This window comes from Catharus ustulatus, chromosome Z (genome assembly GCF_009819885.2).
Source record: "Catharus ustulatus isolate bCatUst1 chromosome Z, bCatUst1.pri.v2, whole genome shotgun sequence".
Classification (NCBI taxonomy): domain Eukaryota; kingdom Metazoa; phylum Chordata; class Aves; order Passeriformes; family Turdidae; genus Catharus; species Catharus ustulatus.
Window position 1 is genome coordinate 45,766,896 of NC_046262.2, and position 17,453 is coordinate 45,784,348.

The 17,453-nt window shown below is 45.0% G+C and overlaps 2 protein-coding genes across 3 annotated transcripts in view; one reads left to right on the forward strand and one right to left on the reverse strand.

Moving 5' to 3' along the window:
- LOC117010991 (protein NipSnap homolog 3A-like) overlaps positions 1 to 17,453 on the reverse strand; it is a 52,532-nt gene that overhangs the window by 15,243 nt on the left and 19,836 nt on the right. The window lies entirely within an intron of this gene.
- Positions 15,318 to 17,453, forward strand: part of PSD3 (pleckstrin and Sec7 domain containing 3) — a 116,005-nt gene continuing 113,869 nt past the window's right edge. The window contains exon 1 of one of the 2 annotated variants that reach the window (XM_033086181.2): positions 15,318 to 15,387. In XM_033086181.2, coding sequence (XP_032942072.1) covers positions 15,360 to 15,387 — 28 coding nt within the window. In that variant the 5' untranslated portion in view covers positions 15,318 to 15,359. The remainder of the gene's footprint in view (positions 15,388 to 17,453) is intronic. The other variant, XM_033086179.2, reaches the window with a different exon arrangement.

The following is a 17,453-nucleotide window of genomic DNA, read 5'->3' on the forward strand; positions in this document are numbered from 1 at the left end:
CTCCTTTTTGAGTATGACCAGCTTTGTTCTGGAATTAGAGTGAGATTTTTCTCTAGGATTTAGCCAAAATTGCACTTGTATTCTTCTTGTCTCAAATTGCATTGCCAACACACTCACTGAGACAACGTATTTCTGTTTCTTTATTCTAGTTTGTGTAAAGTATGCGCTAGGTGGTGATCCACAAAAGGGTGGCTCCCCAATCACAAAATTTTACACCAACTGTATATTTTAGCAAAGAAATGACAGTTCATTGTCCTCAAGTTACCCAGTTCTTGGTTAATAAGTCATTATAATAATTAGTTCACATATACAGATTTCTTTTTTCCTGAGTGGGCAGGTCTCTTTAGTTGGGCTGTGAGTTGGTGATCCCTGTCTCCCTCTGCCAGAATCACATTTTACCCAGTTAGAGCCAGTCTCAGAACAGTTGCTGTGTTTGCTCTATTAGTTTCTTCCTTATCTTAGGAGTTGTGCCAAAAGTCCTTGTGGCACATAAATTCTGCTTTGTTTTTATCAGCAGTACGTCCCTCTCCCCAAGCTTCGTTTACCTCCCACTAGCTCTGAAATTTCTGAAGCATGTTAAGCTTTAAACCTTAACAGGGCAGTTCTACCAACAAGTAACTTGTCTTTCTACACCTGGACATCATTCTGAACCCATATTTTCTTGAAGAGAAGTGAATGTAAGATGGGAGCTAAATATTTTTTTTATGTCAGGCTATAACATCTATTGTATGAAAGCAACTAAAGCCAGGTAGCACAGATCATTATTTCAGGGCCACCCCACCATTGCCTGGTCCTATGTTTTCTGTCTTCTACACAGTGACCTGGCCATATTTAATTGGAGGAATCCTGAGTGGTTTCAGCTGAGAAACAGTACTGTGTCTTATAACCTCCTAATCTTTATGAGGCCTTATGTCATAGAGGAATCAAGCAGAGATACCCCTTGCCTCAGATTTTTATGAAGGAAGACAGAGTCCAATATCAGGCAGCTGACTGGAGAAGGCACTTCTTACCTTGTAGTGTCATGCCAGGCCCAGCCCTGGTGGAGGTGGAGAAAAGACTTTGCAGGCATATCAAGTGTGTGTGGAGAGGATGTGACTGACCCTTGCACTGCCCCAAGTCTAAGAACAGCACTGCTCATTTCCTGTGGGGCTCATTAAGCTGGGTAGAGACCCACCAATGCTGGCACATAGTCAGCATCTCATTTCTAGGTATTCTGTTCTTTACCTCTTTATCTGCGACTGTAATACCAGTAATACTACTTATGACACTGACCCATGCAGCCTGCAGCGAAAGTCCCAATGCCTGTATTAATGAAAGAAATTCCCCGATGGCTGAACTTGGCCTCCTCAGGGCTAGAGGCAGCAAGCCATGTTGCTCTTTCGTTGTGAGCAAGCTCCTCTGTCTTAATATCCTGAGTCTGGGCTAAAGTCCTGGAAGATTTTTTTTTTTTTAAAGACAAAAATGGTAACTGAGATTTCTAAGCAACGCTTAATAACTCCAGAAGCTCACCTCTCCTAATTATTGATGCATTGCTTAGATAAACATCTCTTTCTTGTAGAAAAACAGCCTTGTCCCACTTGCCTGGAAAAGTTATTCCTTCTTCCACTCTCTGTAAATAACCTCTTTCAAGGCTTCCTTTGCCTGAAGTTGCATTGAAATGAGCGCTGATGATAGGAGTCTGTTTCTGCCTTGGTTGCTCTTCCCTCAAGCTTTAAAAAAACTTGCTTTTCTTGGTATTGCAAGATGAGAGGTTCCCTGCTATACAATGTGTCTTGCCAAGATTCGGGAGGGCACTACTAATCTTTAGAGTAATGAGCTGCAGGTTGTTGCTAATCACACTGGGTAAATTTGCAACAGTACTTGTCAGCTACCTCAGTGTCTATCCAGCATGGTGCCAGCCCTGTCTCTGTCCCTCTGGTCTGGATGCTTGTGCAATGCGCAGAGCTGAAGGCTGAACTACTTAATCTGCCTGTGAGTGAGCTATGGGTAACACAGGTTAAACATGCTGAGCCGGGTATAGCTCAGTTAAATAACCAAGTGTGCTAAGAAGATGGAGACTGGGAGCAGAATAGACAAGTTCTACCACCATGCTCCTCAAAGAAGTCCCTAGAGTGGTGCTAAGCAGAGGAGCTGTGAGATTAAACCTCAGCACTCCTCACACAGGAGTGGCTGTAGTGCAGTGAGTGGACGTGCAATGTGAAAAACGTTTGCAAGTGGGCTTGACTCACATGGGGATTATTAATTTACCATCAGTGCCCACCCCCTTTTACAAAAAATACTGGCTTCTTTTTGCTTGCTCGTATCTACTCATGTGAGACCTACTCTTTCAATAAAGAGTTAAATGAAGTTTTAATATGCCCACGCTATTTCAGAAAATGATCTGAAATGCTGTTCTCTGTGAATGCTTCTAAAGAGAGACGTTTCTTAGAATTTAATGTATTAAACCCAAAACAAATCAAATCCTTCTGTTTTAGGTTAGGAAACGTGTTTGAAGCTTTGATACAGTCTCTCAGCTAGCACAACTAAGGGAAAGTGATTTTATGGAAAGTTCCAGTCTGGAGAAAAAGTCTCATCAGTAAGTGCTTTTAGTGATTCCATGTAGATCTCTCCTACAATGAAACAAGAATAAAAACAACAGCCTACACTGGAAAGGATTCTGTTACTTGTAATCAACTTGCAGGAAGGAATACATCGATTATAGGCAGAATCCTCCCAGCAGGCTTGGATGGCTTGATATTGGGAAAATCATGGGTCACAGCAACATTAGGCAAATTGGTTTAATCATTTACTTGGAGAGCTTCAAATGTCAATACTTACCCAGAGGGTTCCTAGTATCCTGAAGTCCTGAAATTCCCCATGTTTTCTTGGAAGCTACTGGTATCCCAACAGTTTAATGTAGTCCTCTGGAAGAACTTTGATTTTTCAAAAACATCTGGAATATTTTAGAAAAAAAATAAAATAACTTCTAAAAGAGGATACCTGTCCTCCTGGAAGACTGTCATAACAGTGAGCTCTTCCACCAGAATTTACAATACCTGCACAATCTCCAGCTTTAAATTACTTTGGCCATCCTTTGCTCAGTAAAGCAAGTTGTTATTTCTAGACCTGTCTGTCAAATGAAGGAGCTATGAACTGGAATTCATTTACCCAGGATCAGACAGACCGGCAGCAGCAGAACCAGAGTTTGAATCTAGGTATTTCTAGCTCCATGTCCCAAAAATTTATAGTCTACAAGCCCAGAACGTTTTCTTCACACTTGGTAGTTTCAGTAATCACTGCTCCGATCTAATGAGAAAGTAGACTGTTGCATTTTTGCTTTATCTGGCTGTTAGTATTTGTCTCAATACAAACAAGTTACACAGGCAGCAGGACTTAAAAGGAATGCTGAACAAAAGCCAGGGTTGTTTTAGTTTAAAGAAGAGGTAACTTGGGGGTCATACGATCCTTGTTCATGTAATTACAGGAGTGCTTCACGAGAGAAAGGTATAATCTGTTCTCTCTGGTGGATAAGATAAATGCAGCTGGTTGAAATTGCAGGAAGGGAAATTTAGATTAGATGTTTTCCACTTTTTAAGATAGTGACACATTTGAAAAGATTACATGGAAGAAAGGATATCCAGGCCCAAAAATAATAGGCATGGTTAAAATTATGTTCATGCATTCACACAGCTGGTATGGGCTAGATTAGCATCTTTATCCTGTGAAATATGGACTACAGAGTTACAGTCCATGAGACGTACATGGCCCGAGCAATATGCAAGAGCAATGGGCAAACAGTCTAAAGATACCCCTCAGTCTGCACCTAGTCCCCTACCTCTGCTCCCTACTCTGAGGCATTATTTGACATTTTGGGAGCAAAAATACCATTTTGTAAAACCTTGGTCAACACTTTGACCAAATGCTAATTTACCTATATGTTGCCATCCCTGCTAATTATCCTCAGATCCTATAATGCTTAGGTGGCTATTGCCAAGAGCCAGTTCTTTTTCTCTGAGCCTTCTACATTTTAAGTGACTACCAAAACAATCAAGGATGCTTCAAGATTAAACATTGCAATGCAGCTCTGCCCTCTATGGGGAAGGATGAACAAGAGTGAATGCCGTTCCATAATTCAGCTCTGCTGATCTTTTCATTATTGTTTCTCTGTCTATGATATTGGGGCAGCAACTCAGGTGTTCACCAAAGAGCTTCCCTTTGGTAACCAGGAGCTCTTCCCTCTGCTAGCAAAGAGAATGAAGTTAGAGCTGGCAGAATTTGAAAGGGACAAATTGTGTTGTTAGTGTTGAATCACCAAACTATGGCCTTGTGTGCCTGCTGGCAGGGCACATGTATCACTAGAAACTTCTGCCAATGGTAACAAAACGTACAATATTTTGTGAAGTATCTCTTCCTACATATTCACACTTTTGGGCAGATCTCTTGCACTTGTGTCTCCATTTGTGTCCTGCTGGATACCTTTGTCAAGGAAAAAAAATGCCTAGATGAATGAATCTCTGGCTAATGCTGACTGCTGCCCAAACAGATGTACTACTCCCTGTCTTTGCCTTGGAACAAGCATAAATAAAGTGCTGATTTCCATTAAATTAATTTTCCCTGAGACCTTTGTCCTACATTTGTTTGAAATTAGCTAACCAGTTCAAAAGATGCTATAGGAAGCAAACAGATGAACAAACAAATAACAGGTAGTATAACTGTAAGATTTTGTTTTTCTTAGAAAACCCATCTAAAACAAGAGCAGTTTAGTAAAATTGTTGCTGCCTGTATGTGTGCGGGGGCTCTGATCTATAGGAAAACCCATGATTGTGGTGGCTGTCAAGGCAGACTGTATCCCTCTGTTCACTTCCACTAGCTTCCTCTACTGGATCTGCAGCCACCTACTTTAACCAGATTAAAATGCTGGAGTCTATGCCCAGCCCCTGCCAAGTCTTGTAAAGTAGTTCTCAGATTCTAGAGATGATCTGGCTTTATTAATTTAAAACACAGCTTCCTAAAGAGTATGAGTGTCCTTTGACAACCCTTTTTTTGCCAGGTTACCTCAGTGCACATAGCACAACGAGTCTTTCCATGTATTTGAATGTTTCATATCCAGAAGAAACCCTTGGTGAGGGACTTGCAAATCCTCAGGCTGCATCAAGTGCAGCTGTATGGCTTGAGGTCCATAGCCTCAATACAAAAATTACCTTTGTGATATGCATGTTCCATTCAAAAAATGCATTCCCTGCAGGAAATGCAGGGAGAATGCAGGAAATGCAAAAAGGATTCCTGTCATGCCATCAAATGATTTGGTAGCTGTGTGTCATCATAAGCCTGCAGTATTTGTTTTCTTTAGAGATCAAAGCCACTATTTAAGTAAGTTACTTTGGCAATAATCACATTCCCAGAATGGGAAGTAGAAGGATTTTCCATTGTACTCTTCGCTTTTGCTAACATTCAGTGCAAATCTGTTTGCTTCCTATAGGTGTGTCTAAAGAACTGCTGGATGAATTCTTTGGAAAAGCTAAACCTTTGTATTTTACTTACAGAAAACTGTGATCTTCTCTTGTTATGAATGGAGACACGAACACATTTACAAAAACTGACTTGCAAAGAGAGGTGAAAATCTTCCACCCCATTCAGAAAGTCCCCTTAAACTCGAATCCAAGATGCAAGTCAGGTTTATTAATCTGAGCTCATTGATTGAAAGGTTTTCCCCATTCAAGAAGGGGGATGAAGGGACAAACCTGAGTGTCTCATTCTCTTCTTTTTCCATCCAGTTCCAACAAGCCCAGGCAACCTGGGGAAATGCAGGCCCTCCCTGATGTCTCATTCCATGGAGCTCACTCCTGAGGCACCTGGGCTGGCTGGCTATTTTGTGACCACTTCAAATGTAGTAGATGGATTCAATACAGCTCTTGACCAGCTAAAAATGTGAATGTGATCTGAGATCTTTGGGTCCTGGATTTATAAAGTAGTGGTGTGTCTGGCTAATTTCATGTATGTGACTATCTGCAGTGGGACTGAACCACGTGTTTGGTATGGACTGAGAGGCGCCTGGCTGAGAGGCATTTGGTTTATTGCCATGCAAAGAGCAGCCCTTTCATACTGAGTGTAACACTCCCTTGCATCTGTGGTTTGATCAGGTCATTTAACTTCTCTACCTTGGTTGTTTCATCTGAGTAGTCAGATTGCTAGGACTTGCATTTTTGACAAGTGGTGTAGGAGGATTAATTCAAGAGCGTGCACCCTGGACGTCAGACAAAACTACCAGTATGAAAAACTATAATTAAGATTGCTTGTCCTGCACTTGAAAACACTTGCACACAGCCCTATCCTAAGCACAGCTGACTGTTTGCCACTAGTACTTAAGGCAGTGAAGGTTGAATGTGCTCAGTAGGATTGTAATCAGACTAAAAATTTACAATAATTTCATGACTGTAAGGCGCACCCTTTTGACTAAAATTTTCCCCCAAACCTGGAAGTGCGCCTTATAGTCCGGTGCGCCTTATCTGATGGACAAAGTTCAGAAATTTGCCTACCCGGAAGTGAGAGCTGCGGGCCGCGGGGGGAGCCAGCAGGGTCATGGCTGCCAAGTGGAGGCAGGGTGGAGTGGCAGCGGGCATGCCCTGGCCCCATGGAGGCGAGATGGGCCCTCCAGAGGCACGCCCCGGCCCCGTGGAGGTGGGACGACCCCTCTACAGGCATGCCCCTGCCCCGTGGAGGGGCACGGAGGGGCGGCGGCCATAGCCCGGCCCCAGAGAGGTGGCACGGAGCAGCGGCGAGCGTGCCCCAACCCCGCCGAGTACAGGCAGGCCTGGGGGCCAATGGCTGCCGGGTTGAGGCGGGGCCTCGGCCAGCAACCACACGGGGGGAGCTGGGGGCGGAGTCTTGCTGCAAAAAAAAGTGCGCCTTATAGTCCGGTGCACCTTATGGTCGTGAAATTACTGTACTTTTAAAACAGCCATTGAAAGTCCAAAGTTTGGGAAGAACCGAAAGAGACTCCAAAGGCCAAAGCAGGCAGTGATAGCTTTCCACCGATTCCAGCAGGCTTTGAATGAAGCTTGTATCTCCTACGACTGTCTCAGATAGTTATCACTTCCTCACTATACATACTTCTTCATTCTCTGCTTCTCTCAGAACAGGAATACAGCAAGTCCTTCAAGCCGGAAGAGACTATTTCTGACATCAAGGAAAGGGAAGCAAACAGCATGTTGCTCCTGTACCTAGCTGTAAAAATCTAGCATTCTAATTAAAAATATATAAATGGAAAAAATTGTGAAGGTTTGGAGTATATACTTGTGGTGAGCAGTTTTTTCTCTTGGGCTGATTATTGAGTTGGATTTGATCTTGATACAATTAGGGAGTTGTAAAGCTGGCTTTATGGAATTTTAAGAAGTCAATATGGCAGTGGATGAAAAAAATCAAGCTTTTGGAAACAAAATAGATAAGGAGTTTTGGGTTTGAGGAAGTCAGGAGCAGCACATCTGTTCCACTTGTAAGTGCTAGATCCACATGGATGTGGTGTTAGGGACTGATAAATGACAGGCAAGGCCTACTAACACCCTCAGTTGTTCAGATAAAACCTGCTTTGGAGGAAATTGAATCTCCATGCTAAAATTTCATTGTCCATTTCACGCCTTCTGCATTCCTGATGAGGATTTTCTGGAAATAAGGAGAAGGAAGAGATAGATGCTGCATAGCAGCTACTCTGGCTTTTAGTACAGGCATCTGGGGTGCAGAGAAAGATACATGCAATGGTGAAAACTAATACTGCAGGCTATAGCACAGGAGCAGGTGAGAGCTGCTTTACCCAACTGCTGATGGAAGAGTAAAGCTGAGGCAAAGAGTAGGGGGAGAAAAGGTGATAAAAGCAAATTATTTGAGAGGGATAAAGGTAGGGGAAGAAAGCTGACATGCAAAATGATGGTCCTTAGCTAGAGCACTCTGTCTACAAAGGGTGCGCCTTTAAATGGGGCATTTGACACAACTGCAAAATGGCAGGAGTGAATGAGAGTGGGGTGGGTGGAGCTTTCTACATCTTTCCTGCTGCTTCAAGTAATATGAAATGGCAAGTCTGTGCCCCATCTCATTGATGAAGTGTTGGCTCCAGGCCACGGGCAGGGTTAATAAGGTAAATGATTGCTAAGGAGGTAGGGAGCATGAGTGTTGGGGTGTATGGCAGTGAGGCTGGGACCCTTCACCAATAGGGCAGCAGCGCTACAGAGTAGGAGAGCAGAAGGACTGAGAGCTCCAGTGTAGGGCTATGGGTTTCAGTGCTGCAAGAAGCCAGAACTGTAAGGAGCAAGAAATGGATTTTGGTTGTGAGGAAATTAGGTGGTACAGGAGACAGTGGACATTTAGAGGATGCATGCTGACATTGATTTTTGCAGTGGGAAGAGACAGAGATGAAAAGTTTGAACGGAGGTCTGGTGTCTGACTTTGGAGAAAAGCACGAAACTGTAGAAGGTTTAAATGAGAAGAGAGGACAGGAGTCTTCCTTGGTAGCCAGTTTTCCATCCACATACTCAGTGTCTGATGCCAGGTGAATGCTCCCTGTCTTGATGCAAAGCTATGCTTCCCTTCTTGCACTGTCTTCCCAAGCACCTCAGGGCTGTTGTTCTTCTAAGGCTTTCCATCCCTTTATGTGACCCTTCGAGGCTGATATTAGCCCAGTAGACTGTGCAGCAGCCTTGTGTGGCAGGCTGCCCCAAGAAACCACAGAAAGCCACTGAAGAAGAAAACAGCATACTCCCCCGTACTTGGTGATACAGCCCACCACACAGCAGACCATGGCTGTTACCATGGTGCTGCGTCACAGGAGTGGCTGTCTCTGGTCTCTCACACTGGCTGACATGTGATACTTCTGTCTCAAGTCTTTTACAGTTTGGCTCCTGTCCTCTGCTGTGGGAATGAATGGCGTTTTCCTTTGTTTAGAAAATCTGCTGAGAGATCTGCCAGCTGAGGCCTTCCAGTTCTGACCAAAGCCAATAATGATCTGTTCACACTGGCTAGGCTCACTCTGTCCCAGTGAAATGGGCTTGTCCCCATTTAACTTTCCACCTGCCATTTGTGACTGATGTGTGCTTGCTGCTGGGGCAGAGCTGGGGAAGGATGTGGATGTGCCCATCCATTTCCAGCCCTCTGCTGACAACACCCACTGCAGATTTGTTTAAGCAGAGGAAGTGATCTTGTTAGTACTTTTCTTTGGAGCAATGTTTGTGTTTTTGACTGGAGCATTTCAGCCAGAGGCTGCTGTATGAACATGCTAGAGTTACAGGCCATAATTATCTCATTTTGGGGAGGAGAGTGGGGGTGTTGTGCTTTACATTTTCCCAGCTCTGAAGGCTGCTTGTTGCATGTCATTGCGACAGACAATTGTAGCTGCAGCAGTCCTTCTCTGACTCGGGTTTTCCAGGTGCTGACAGTCCTGTAAAAAGCTGCTATCTACCCTACCAAAAAAAGGCCATTGAATAAATGTTCTTTTCCTCTCATGTCTCACTGGCTTTGTATCTAATGTGCAGTCTCAGTCCTCTGAATCATCTGTAGCAGGATAAAGAAGACACTCATGAAAAGGGGAAAATTGTACATGAGACTTAACAGGAATATGCCAGTGTCTGAGGAAGCCAAAACCACAAAGCCACCATATCTTGGCTTGAAATGTATGCTTCCCTTGATGATAGCATACCATACAGTTACAGTATTTGGCATCTTCTTTCAGAGGCCAAGACCAGAAAGATTTTGGTGAGACTGGCTAAGGCTTCCATAGAAAGAATAATGTTCTGTAGAATCACATGTATTGTTCAGGAGGGTAAAAGACTACCTGGACCATTTCTCTTCTGCTCAAATACTTTATCTCCTCACCTGTGTGTTTGAATGCATTTTTGAACACCACTGCAGATATTTATGCAAAACACTTTTTTTTTCTTTTGGTTGATAATCTAGATGTGCTACTTTGCTAACGAATCCATCTGGTTATGAAATGCAGGCAAAAAGTAGGAATGGTAGAAGGAATCAGTGACTTTAGGGCAGGTGGGGCTCTGAGTGGAAGACTCCTAAGAATAGCCATGCTTAGGCAGAGGTTTTTCACTTATTTTGAGATGGTCTTTGATAATCTGATTCAACAGATGAATATAAGGTTCAGTGCTTCAGCCTGAGAAAGGTGTCCCTTTCCTTATATGATTCCGGTGCTTTTCTACTAGGCACTGTATCCTCTGGGAAAGAGCTGGAGGAGATGTGCATGCCAGATTGACTTGTGGGGCTGATGATTCTTGTGTGATGCATGCTCTGTAGTACAAGGCAGTGTGTCCTTGTTAAGCTAGGGCAGAGTTAATTTCTTCTCAGTAGCTGTAGCAGGGCTGGTTTTTGATTCAGCATGAGAATGGTGTTGGTACTTTGCCAAGTTGTGGTTATCCTAAGTCAAAGACTTTTTTCCCCTTGTCTCATGCTCTGCCAGGGAGGCGGTACACAGATGAAAGTGGGAGGGAGCATGTCCGGGACAGGTGATCTGAGCTGACCAAAGGGATGTCCCACACACAGAACATCACGCCTGGTGTTTGAACCTGAGGAGTTACCTGGAAGGGTGGATGATCTGGTTTTAGGAATGGGGGTTCAGTGTGGGCCCAGTCAGTGGATGGTGAGCAACTGCCTTGTACATTACTTGGTTTTTTAAAATTAACATTGTTATTATTTACTGTTATTATTTTATTCTACTTTATTTTCACTATAAAACTGTTCTTATCTGAATATACGAGCTTTATTTTGATTCTCCTCCACATTCCACAGGGGCAAAGGAGGAGAGAGGACAAGGCTGAGTGAGCAGCTGCATGGCGCCTAATTTCCATCTGGGCTTAAACCATGACACAGTGAAAGAGCCCTTCCCTCCTGTTCTCCCAAGGCCAAATCTATCTTTGCCATATGGATGATATTGCAAAGAAACCAAAACATAATTCTGTTCTTTACCCTTTATGTGTCAAGTTGGGGGAAGGGAAAGAGTCTTGGTGATTCGATCTCTAGAAACCTCCATCTAATGATCTAATGTGGCAAAGTTCCAGACAGAGAAACAACACCGAGCTCCTGGGAACTGGATGAAATTTCCTTTTCCCTGCCTCCACTGTTGGTGCTCTCCTTGCTGGAGTATTCTCAATTCCTAGACCTGGCCTCTTGCTTGCCTGTCAAAAGCGGGATGGAGGGCTTTCCCCCATCTAATGAGAAGGCTAGGTTGTACCCTTAGTGCTAGGGAGCAGCAGGAGCAGGACTTGCAAGGGCTTAGTAGTCCAGGAACAACCGCTATTTCTCTGTCACTTTTGGAGATGCTTGGGAAGAACATGGCCAACATCAATCTGGCTGGAACCCTTCCTCATGGTCTTCACTCTGGCAAACTTGTAGTAGGGGCCTAGGTTACACCATGCTTGCTGCATCGGGCTGCCACCTTTGGAGGGAGCTGGCAAAGAAAAAATTTAATGAGCTGTCTCTGCTGTGGGCTCATGAATTTCACACAAAGATCCAGGAGTTGTGGCTGTTTGTTGGGAGGGAATGGGCAACCTGTTTAGAAGGTAGTACCCACTACAGATGGGCTGATTTCAGGACCCTGTGGCCCTTTCTAAAGAGAAGGCCAAAGTGACAGATTTGTTAGACATGGGGAAGAGTAAGGGTTAAGATTAAGAGAGCACATGACAGCAAAGACCCATGGGGTAACCTTCCAAAGCAGGGAGAATCAGCAGGATTTTCTGTCTTCCTCAGCTTGATTTGGGCTAACAAGGCGGTTTCTAAAGACTCACTCCGTAGGGTGAAGTTCTGGTGCTGTCAAGTCCCCGGTTTTGGAAATAAATATAAAATTGGAGATCCCCACACTCTGATGGATAGAACAACAAATTTGAGATATCCTATCAAACGGTCTATTTCTGGCCAATTACAGGCTCCCTGGGCAGAGAATGTTGGTCATTTCCTTTCCTCCCAATGAATATGTCAGATGGAGGAGGGAGTGAAGTGAAATCTCTGGATTGTTTCCTGGCCATAGCAAGACTCTGGAGAATTGTCTATGAGTGAACGAGCAGGACAGGAATCAGTTAACCCATAAAAGGGAAGTTTCCAGGGACTCTGGGTATCAGACCAAACAAACCTGACAACCTGTGAGGAAAAAGCTAGGTGAAGAATGACACACTTCTCACACTGAAGCTGGCTAACTAGCCAGTGTGTTCACCGGCCCATTCCATGCTGAAGTTGTCACCCTGGGCCTTACTATAATGATTTATACCTGACTCTTTTAAAGAAGTAATAGGAAGGTTACCATCTTTACACATGCCCAGTTTTTCTTATTCTGCACCTCAGTCACCTCCAAGTCTGCTGCTCCCTTTGGGCTGTTGCAGCTCCTTTTCCACCCTTAATTCAGAAAAAAATCGTTGTGATGGCGACTCTGTTTTTCTGAGTAAAACGGGGGAAAAATGTTTTCCCAGCTGTGTCCAGAAAATCCAGACACATGAGGAAAAGCTGGACTTGACTATTTGCCATCTTCTGAGTTTTTGGGGTTTTTAAAAATTTCTGTTTGGGTTGTGTAAAAATACATGCTGTATGCTCACAACTAAATTCTTTAACAATTAAGAGTACTCTCTACCTGTGATACATAGCTCATAACTACTTAGCAAGCTGACAGGTTTTGTGTCAGTTTTTCATTACTTTTATTTTTTTAAATATAACTAACTACCTGGAAATTTATATCAAGATTTTCAATATAAATTTCCTTCATAAATATACTAACCCCTCCACATTTCTCTGCTGATTGCTCACTGACAGAAGTGTTTTAGGATTTAACACGGCTCTTCTGCAGAAAACAATGATCAGTGGTGTAAGAAATACCAGTTTGCGCCAATTTCAGGGTTCATTACTCTCCTTTGCAGTGAAGCTAACCAAGAGCTAGATGCCCACATAGGAAAAGCTTGCAGGACCATCCTGCCTCAGGCTGGCAAATGCTTTCCTTTCCCAGTTCTTCAGCACAGAGCATATTCCTGGCAGCCTATGTGTCTGAGTGACTCAGGCCAGAGTGACTGGATCAGAGAGAAAAGGTAAATTTTTTTCAACACAAATAGGTGGGAAAAGCTCCAAATTGGAGTACAGTGGGTGCATCAGCCACCTAGGTGCCCAGGGCAGGAGAATGTGCCTTGCAAGTGACATCACCAGCCTCTCACTCCAGCCCTGCTTTTGCTCCCAGCTGCCTCCTGGCCTGCAGTCACATGACCTCAGCCTGTCAGGGAAGAGGCAGGCAGAGTGCATCAACTCCTCAGAGACCCAGGCACTGGGTGGTTTCTTTTTCCGCTGCATTAGCCATCTCAGATGTGGCACAGATGGGGAATCTGCAGCCTGCGCATCCACACCGGCTCCTGGGGCCCCCAGAGTGTCTGACAGATGGGACAAAACCCTGGAGGGGTCCAAACATGTTTGGCATCACAGCTGTGGCTGGAAGAGAGAGGTGAAGTACTTCAGCACATCCCAGCCTACCAACACAATTCAGACACAGACAATGGGCACGGAGGAGCTGCATCCCAGGGACCTCTTTGGGACCTGTGCCAGCTGTTTCAGGGGATGGAAAGACAGGTTTTCACCCACCTGTTTCCATAGAATAGAAACAACTGGATTGGAGTGCAGCTGAGCAGGATAGGGGGCAGGTCGTGTGCTGCTCCTGGGATGGATGGTTAAAGACAGCCTGTGGTGCTGGAGAGCAGGCAAGAGGTTTAGGATGGGGAGAGGGGAAGTTGAAGGGAAAGAGCAGAATGACTTCTGAAATACAGCGTACACTACTGGCACCCAGAAGACAGAGGCAGTGCAGTCTGCTGCTGGGTGTTGTGGGTGTAAAGCAGGAGCACTACTCTTTGGGTAAACATGGAGCTGGAAGTGGTGAAAAACAGTGGGTCCAGTCTAGGAGAAGCAGTGTGAACTCTGTATGCCACAGCCATATTGGGAAGAGCATGGGGAGGTGCTGCTGGATGGAGCCTCCAGACAAGTTGGAAGAGCCCAGAGCTGGTGCTGGTGCCCCTGTCTTATTGCCAAACAGGGAAAGCTTTAGGCCAGGATGCTTTAAGCATTATGCATGTGTGAATAACACCTGGACATACTTTTGTCCTGCTGGAAATGGATTTTTTTCCCCATAGGGCTGAAGAAAGGCTGCAATCGCTCAGTGCTGACATGGAGCATGGCTCTGGCACTGAGCTGTGAGGCCAGTGGGGAACAAGGCAGGGTTAGCTGTCTCCTCAGCCGCAGAGGTGCTGCTGTGTCTGGGTGTGGTACACTTACGTCAGTGACTTCATGGTGATGCACTTCTACCACCAGCACTGTCCAAAGCCTTTCAGAAGAGCACAGCATTAGAGAACAACTTTACCTACCACCTAACACACAGGTTTTTTTTACCCATGCTCAGAATGAAGCAAACATACAGTGTGTTCAATGACTCGTGGTCCTCAGAGACTGTTCCAGAAAGCCTATCCTCAATTTTGATTGGCTAAAACCAGAGAAGTTTTCAGCTGCTGCTAAACAAAACACAAATATACTGAACTTAGAGAAACTGACATCCTTCTGTATGCAGTCTGCCAGCTACTTGTGTAGTTAACTCCTCTAACTGGGCTAATGCGATTTGGGGTAGCACAGCTTTTCATTGGGAAGCTCCACTTTTATTTAAAAGAACAAGGCTCAGAGGTCCTAGTTAGAGAAATTCTAATGATGTGGCTGAGTGCTCTAAAACCTGACGATGACAAAAAGTGGAAAATCAGTTTCGAGTGTTCAGATGGGGTTACTCCGAAGACATCTGCACTCTTCTGCTTTTTGAAGTTGTACTGCGAGGGAAAGCCCCAGGGCTGGAAAAAGCTTCTGCTTTTTCTTTTTTTCCTTTTTTTTCCTTTTCCCAACAACTGCGAGCCGCACTGAGGGGATGCAAGAGCAGAGTACGGCATGTCCCGGCCCCCGCGGGCTTTGGACGTGTTCCTGCCCAGCGCCGCTGCTGCAGGCACGCTTTTCACTCTATTGCTTTGCTAATCCTGAAATAATTCCCTCCTTTTTTTTTTTATTTTTAACTCTCTTTATTTTAAAATCTTTTCAAGGAGCACGTGGTGCACTCCGCTCCCCTGCCCTCCCCTTCCCTCCCCTTCATCGCGCCGACCCCCGCCCCCGTCTCCCCTGCCCTCCCCTCACGGCCGCCGCCCCGCCCCGCCGGGCCCGGCCCGGCCCCGCCGCCCGGCCCGCTCCGCTCCGCGCCCACCGCGCTGGGGCCGCCGCGCTGCCCGGCTCCGCTGCGGGCCGGGGGGCACCACGGCCCGGCCCAGCACGGCACAGCCCGGCTCGGCGCGGCAGGGCTCGGCGCGGCCCGGCGGGAGGGCGGCTGCGATCTGCCGCGGCCGGCGATGGGAGATGGAGGGAACCGGCGGTGCGGTAAGGGGCGGCGTGTGCCCGTGCGGGTGCGGGGGCTGCGCTCAGCCGGAGGCACTTTTCCCCATTTACTTTTCCATTTTTTCTTCCTCCTTTTTCCTTTTTCCTTCCTCTCCTTTTTCTTTTTTTCTAGTTTCTTTTTGTTACCTTTTCTCTTTTCCTTCTTCCCTTATCCCTTTTCCTCTTTCCTTTTATTGTTTTCCTTTAACCATCTTAATTTCTTTTTCCTTTATTTTTTTTTTCTAATCGTTTTCACAGTTTTCCCTAGGGGAAAAAGCTCAGAGCCCACTTCTGTGCTCGTAACTGCTAGATCCCGAGAGACACCAGCTGCAGCAAGGGAAGCTGCTCTCGGAGCTGGGACCCCGAGCCTGCATATCGTGCAGTTCGTTTTGATTGTGTCTCCAAGTAACTTGCCTGTGTTACACATCAACACTGTTGCTGCACTGACAGTCTCTCTTAATCTAGCCAATTTCTTGAATTTTTAAACAAGAAATTGAAACAAGACGTTGTCAGACAAGTCAGCGTTTGGCTGAGTAGTAGCATTGCACTTTCAGGGCAAGAGTAGTATTGAGATGATTTCACCAAAAGTGTAAAACTATAGAATATTAAACTACACAAGCATGCTCCTGTGAAATTGACGTGCTATCTTCATCCTTGCTCCTGAGAGTTGGAGCTGCGCTTCTCAATGGGACCATAAACATACAGTTGTAATGAGTTTGAACTTCACACAAACCGACTGAAGTTTCTAGCTCCCACATAGGTGAGTGTTTCCGTGCTATAAACATCAATTACCTGGCTCCCACAGGGTCCAGTTAGTATATCGTCAGGCAAAGCCACATGTATATGTAATTGAAATTATTTGGGTGTGTAATAGGCAACTGCAAGTACTATTAGTTTTGTAGCTTCAGTTACACTTAAATTTTGTCTGTGCATAGGGCTATTAACACAGAAAGTCAAATGCAGTATTTGTAATGAAACTGGAGGTTGCACACCCAGTGTTTGAAGCAATTGTAATAGACTGCTGAGAGTCATCCAAGCCTTTCTGGTTTAGCTAGTAGAAAGAGGCTTCTTTCTACTCCAAATTCTTTTTCATCAGTCATATCCTTAGTTAATGTGTTCCAGCAGATGTTACCAGTTTAATGCTCTCTGAATCTGTCCTAGCCCTGTTGATTTACACAGACAGAGAGTTGGTTTTGGGGCATGCTTTTGATGGGAGAGAGGTGAGGTTAACCATGTAGGAGAGACCCTGTGCAAATAATCACATTCAATTAGAGCCTTGGTTCATTGAGGAGTTTAAGAACATCCTTTGTGGTGGTGTTAAAAAAGTCCAAGAAACTTACATGCTGCTGTTTTCAAAACTTCAAACAAGTTTTGAAACGAAAACTAGGACTTCTTAATCCACACAGAAAATTCTTGCACACCTGACCTGTGTGAAGGTGGTTGTCCTGTGCTATTTTTGCTTAAGTGGATTGTTTGATTTACTATTTCCAATTTTCAGTTTGAAAACCAAAGTGAGGAGGAGAAGAGCAGTGAGGATCTTGATGAATGTGCTAGTGGCTTTTTTTTTCAGCAAAGCTTCTTGACTGCTTAACAGTAAAGAAAGCTAAACAGCTTATTTACTGTTGTCAAGGTGCATAGATGAAAAATATGGATGTTGTTTAGAGTACTTTCCCTCCCTGCCTCCACACCAACACAAATCCTTTCTATTCTTACCAATCGCACCAGGAAAGTCTGGCAATTGATTTTTCAGCTTTGATATAAGAGATGGTTTGGGGTTTGATTCCTGTGGGCTGAAGAGGCAGGCTCTCTGCGGGAGTGCCATGGAGCATCTCTGCAGGCACTTGTCTCCATGTGCGTGTTCTGACACAAGTGCTGGAAGATTCAGCGTTTAGGCAGCACAAGTGCACCACACAAGGCCGCCTGTGCTAAGAAAGGGTGCTTGGGTTATGGCTGATAAACTGTCTATGCATGCTCAATAGCCGATTGCTTGAAACCATCCCTGCTTCATGGAGAGACAGGCTGGCAGTGCTGAGGGCTGGAGTGATTTTTCTCAGGCATGTGCTTCTCTG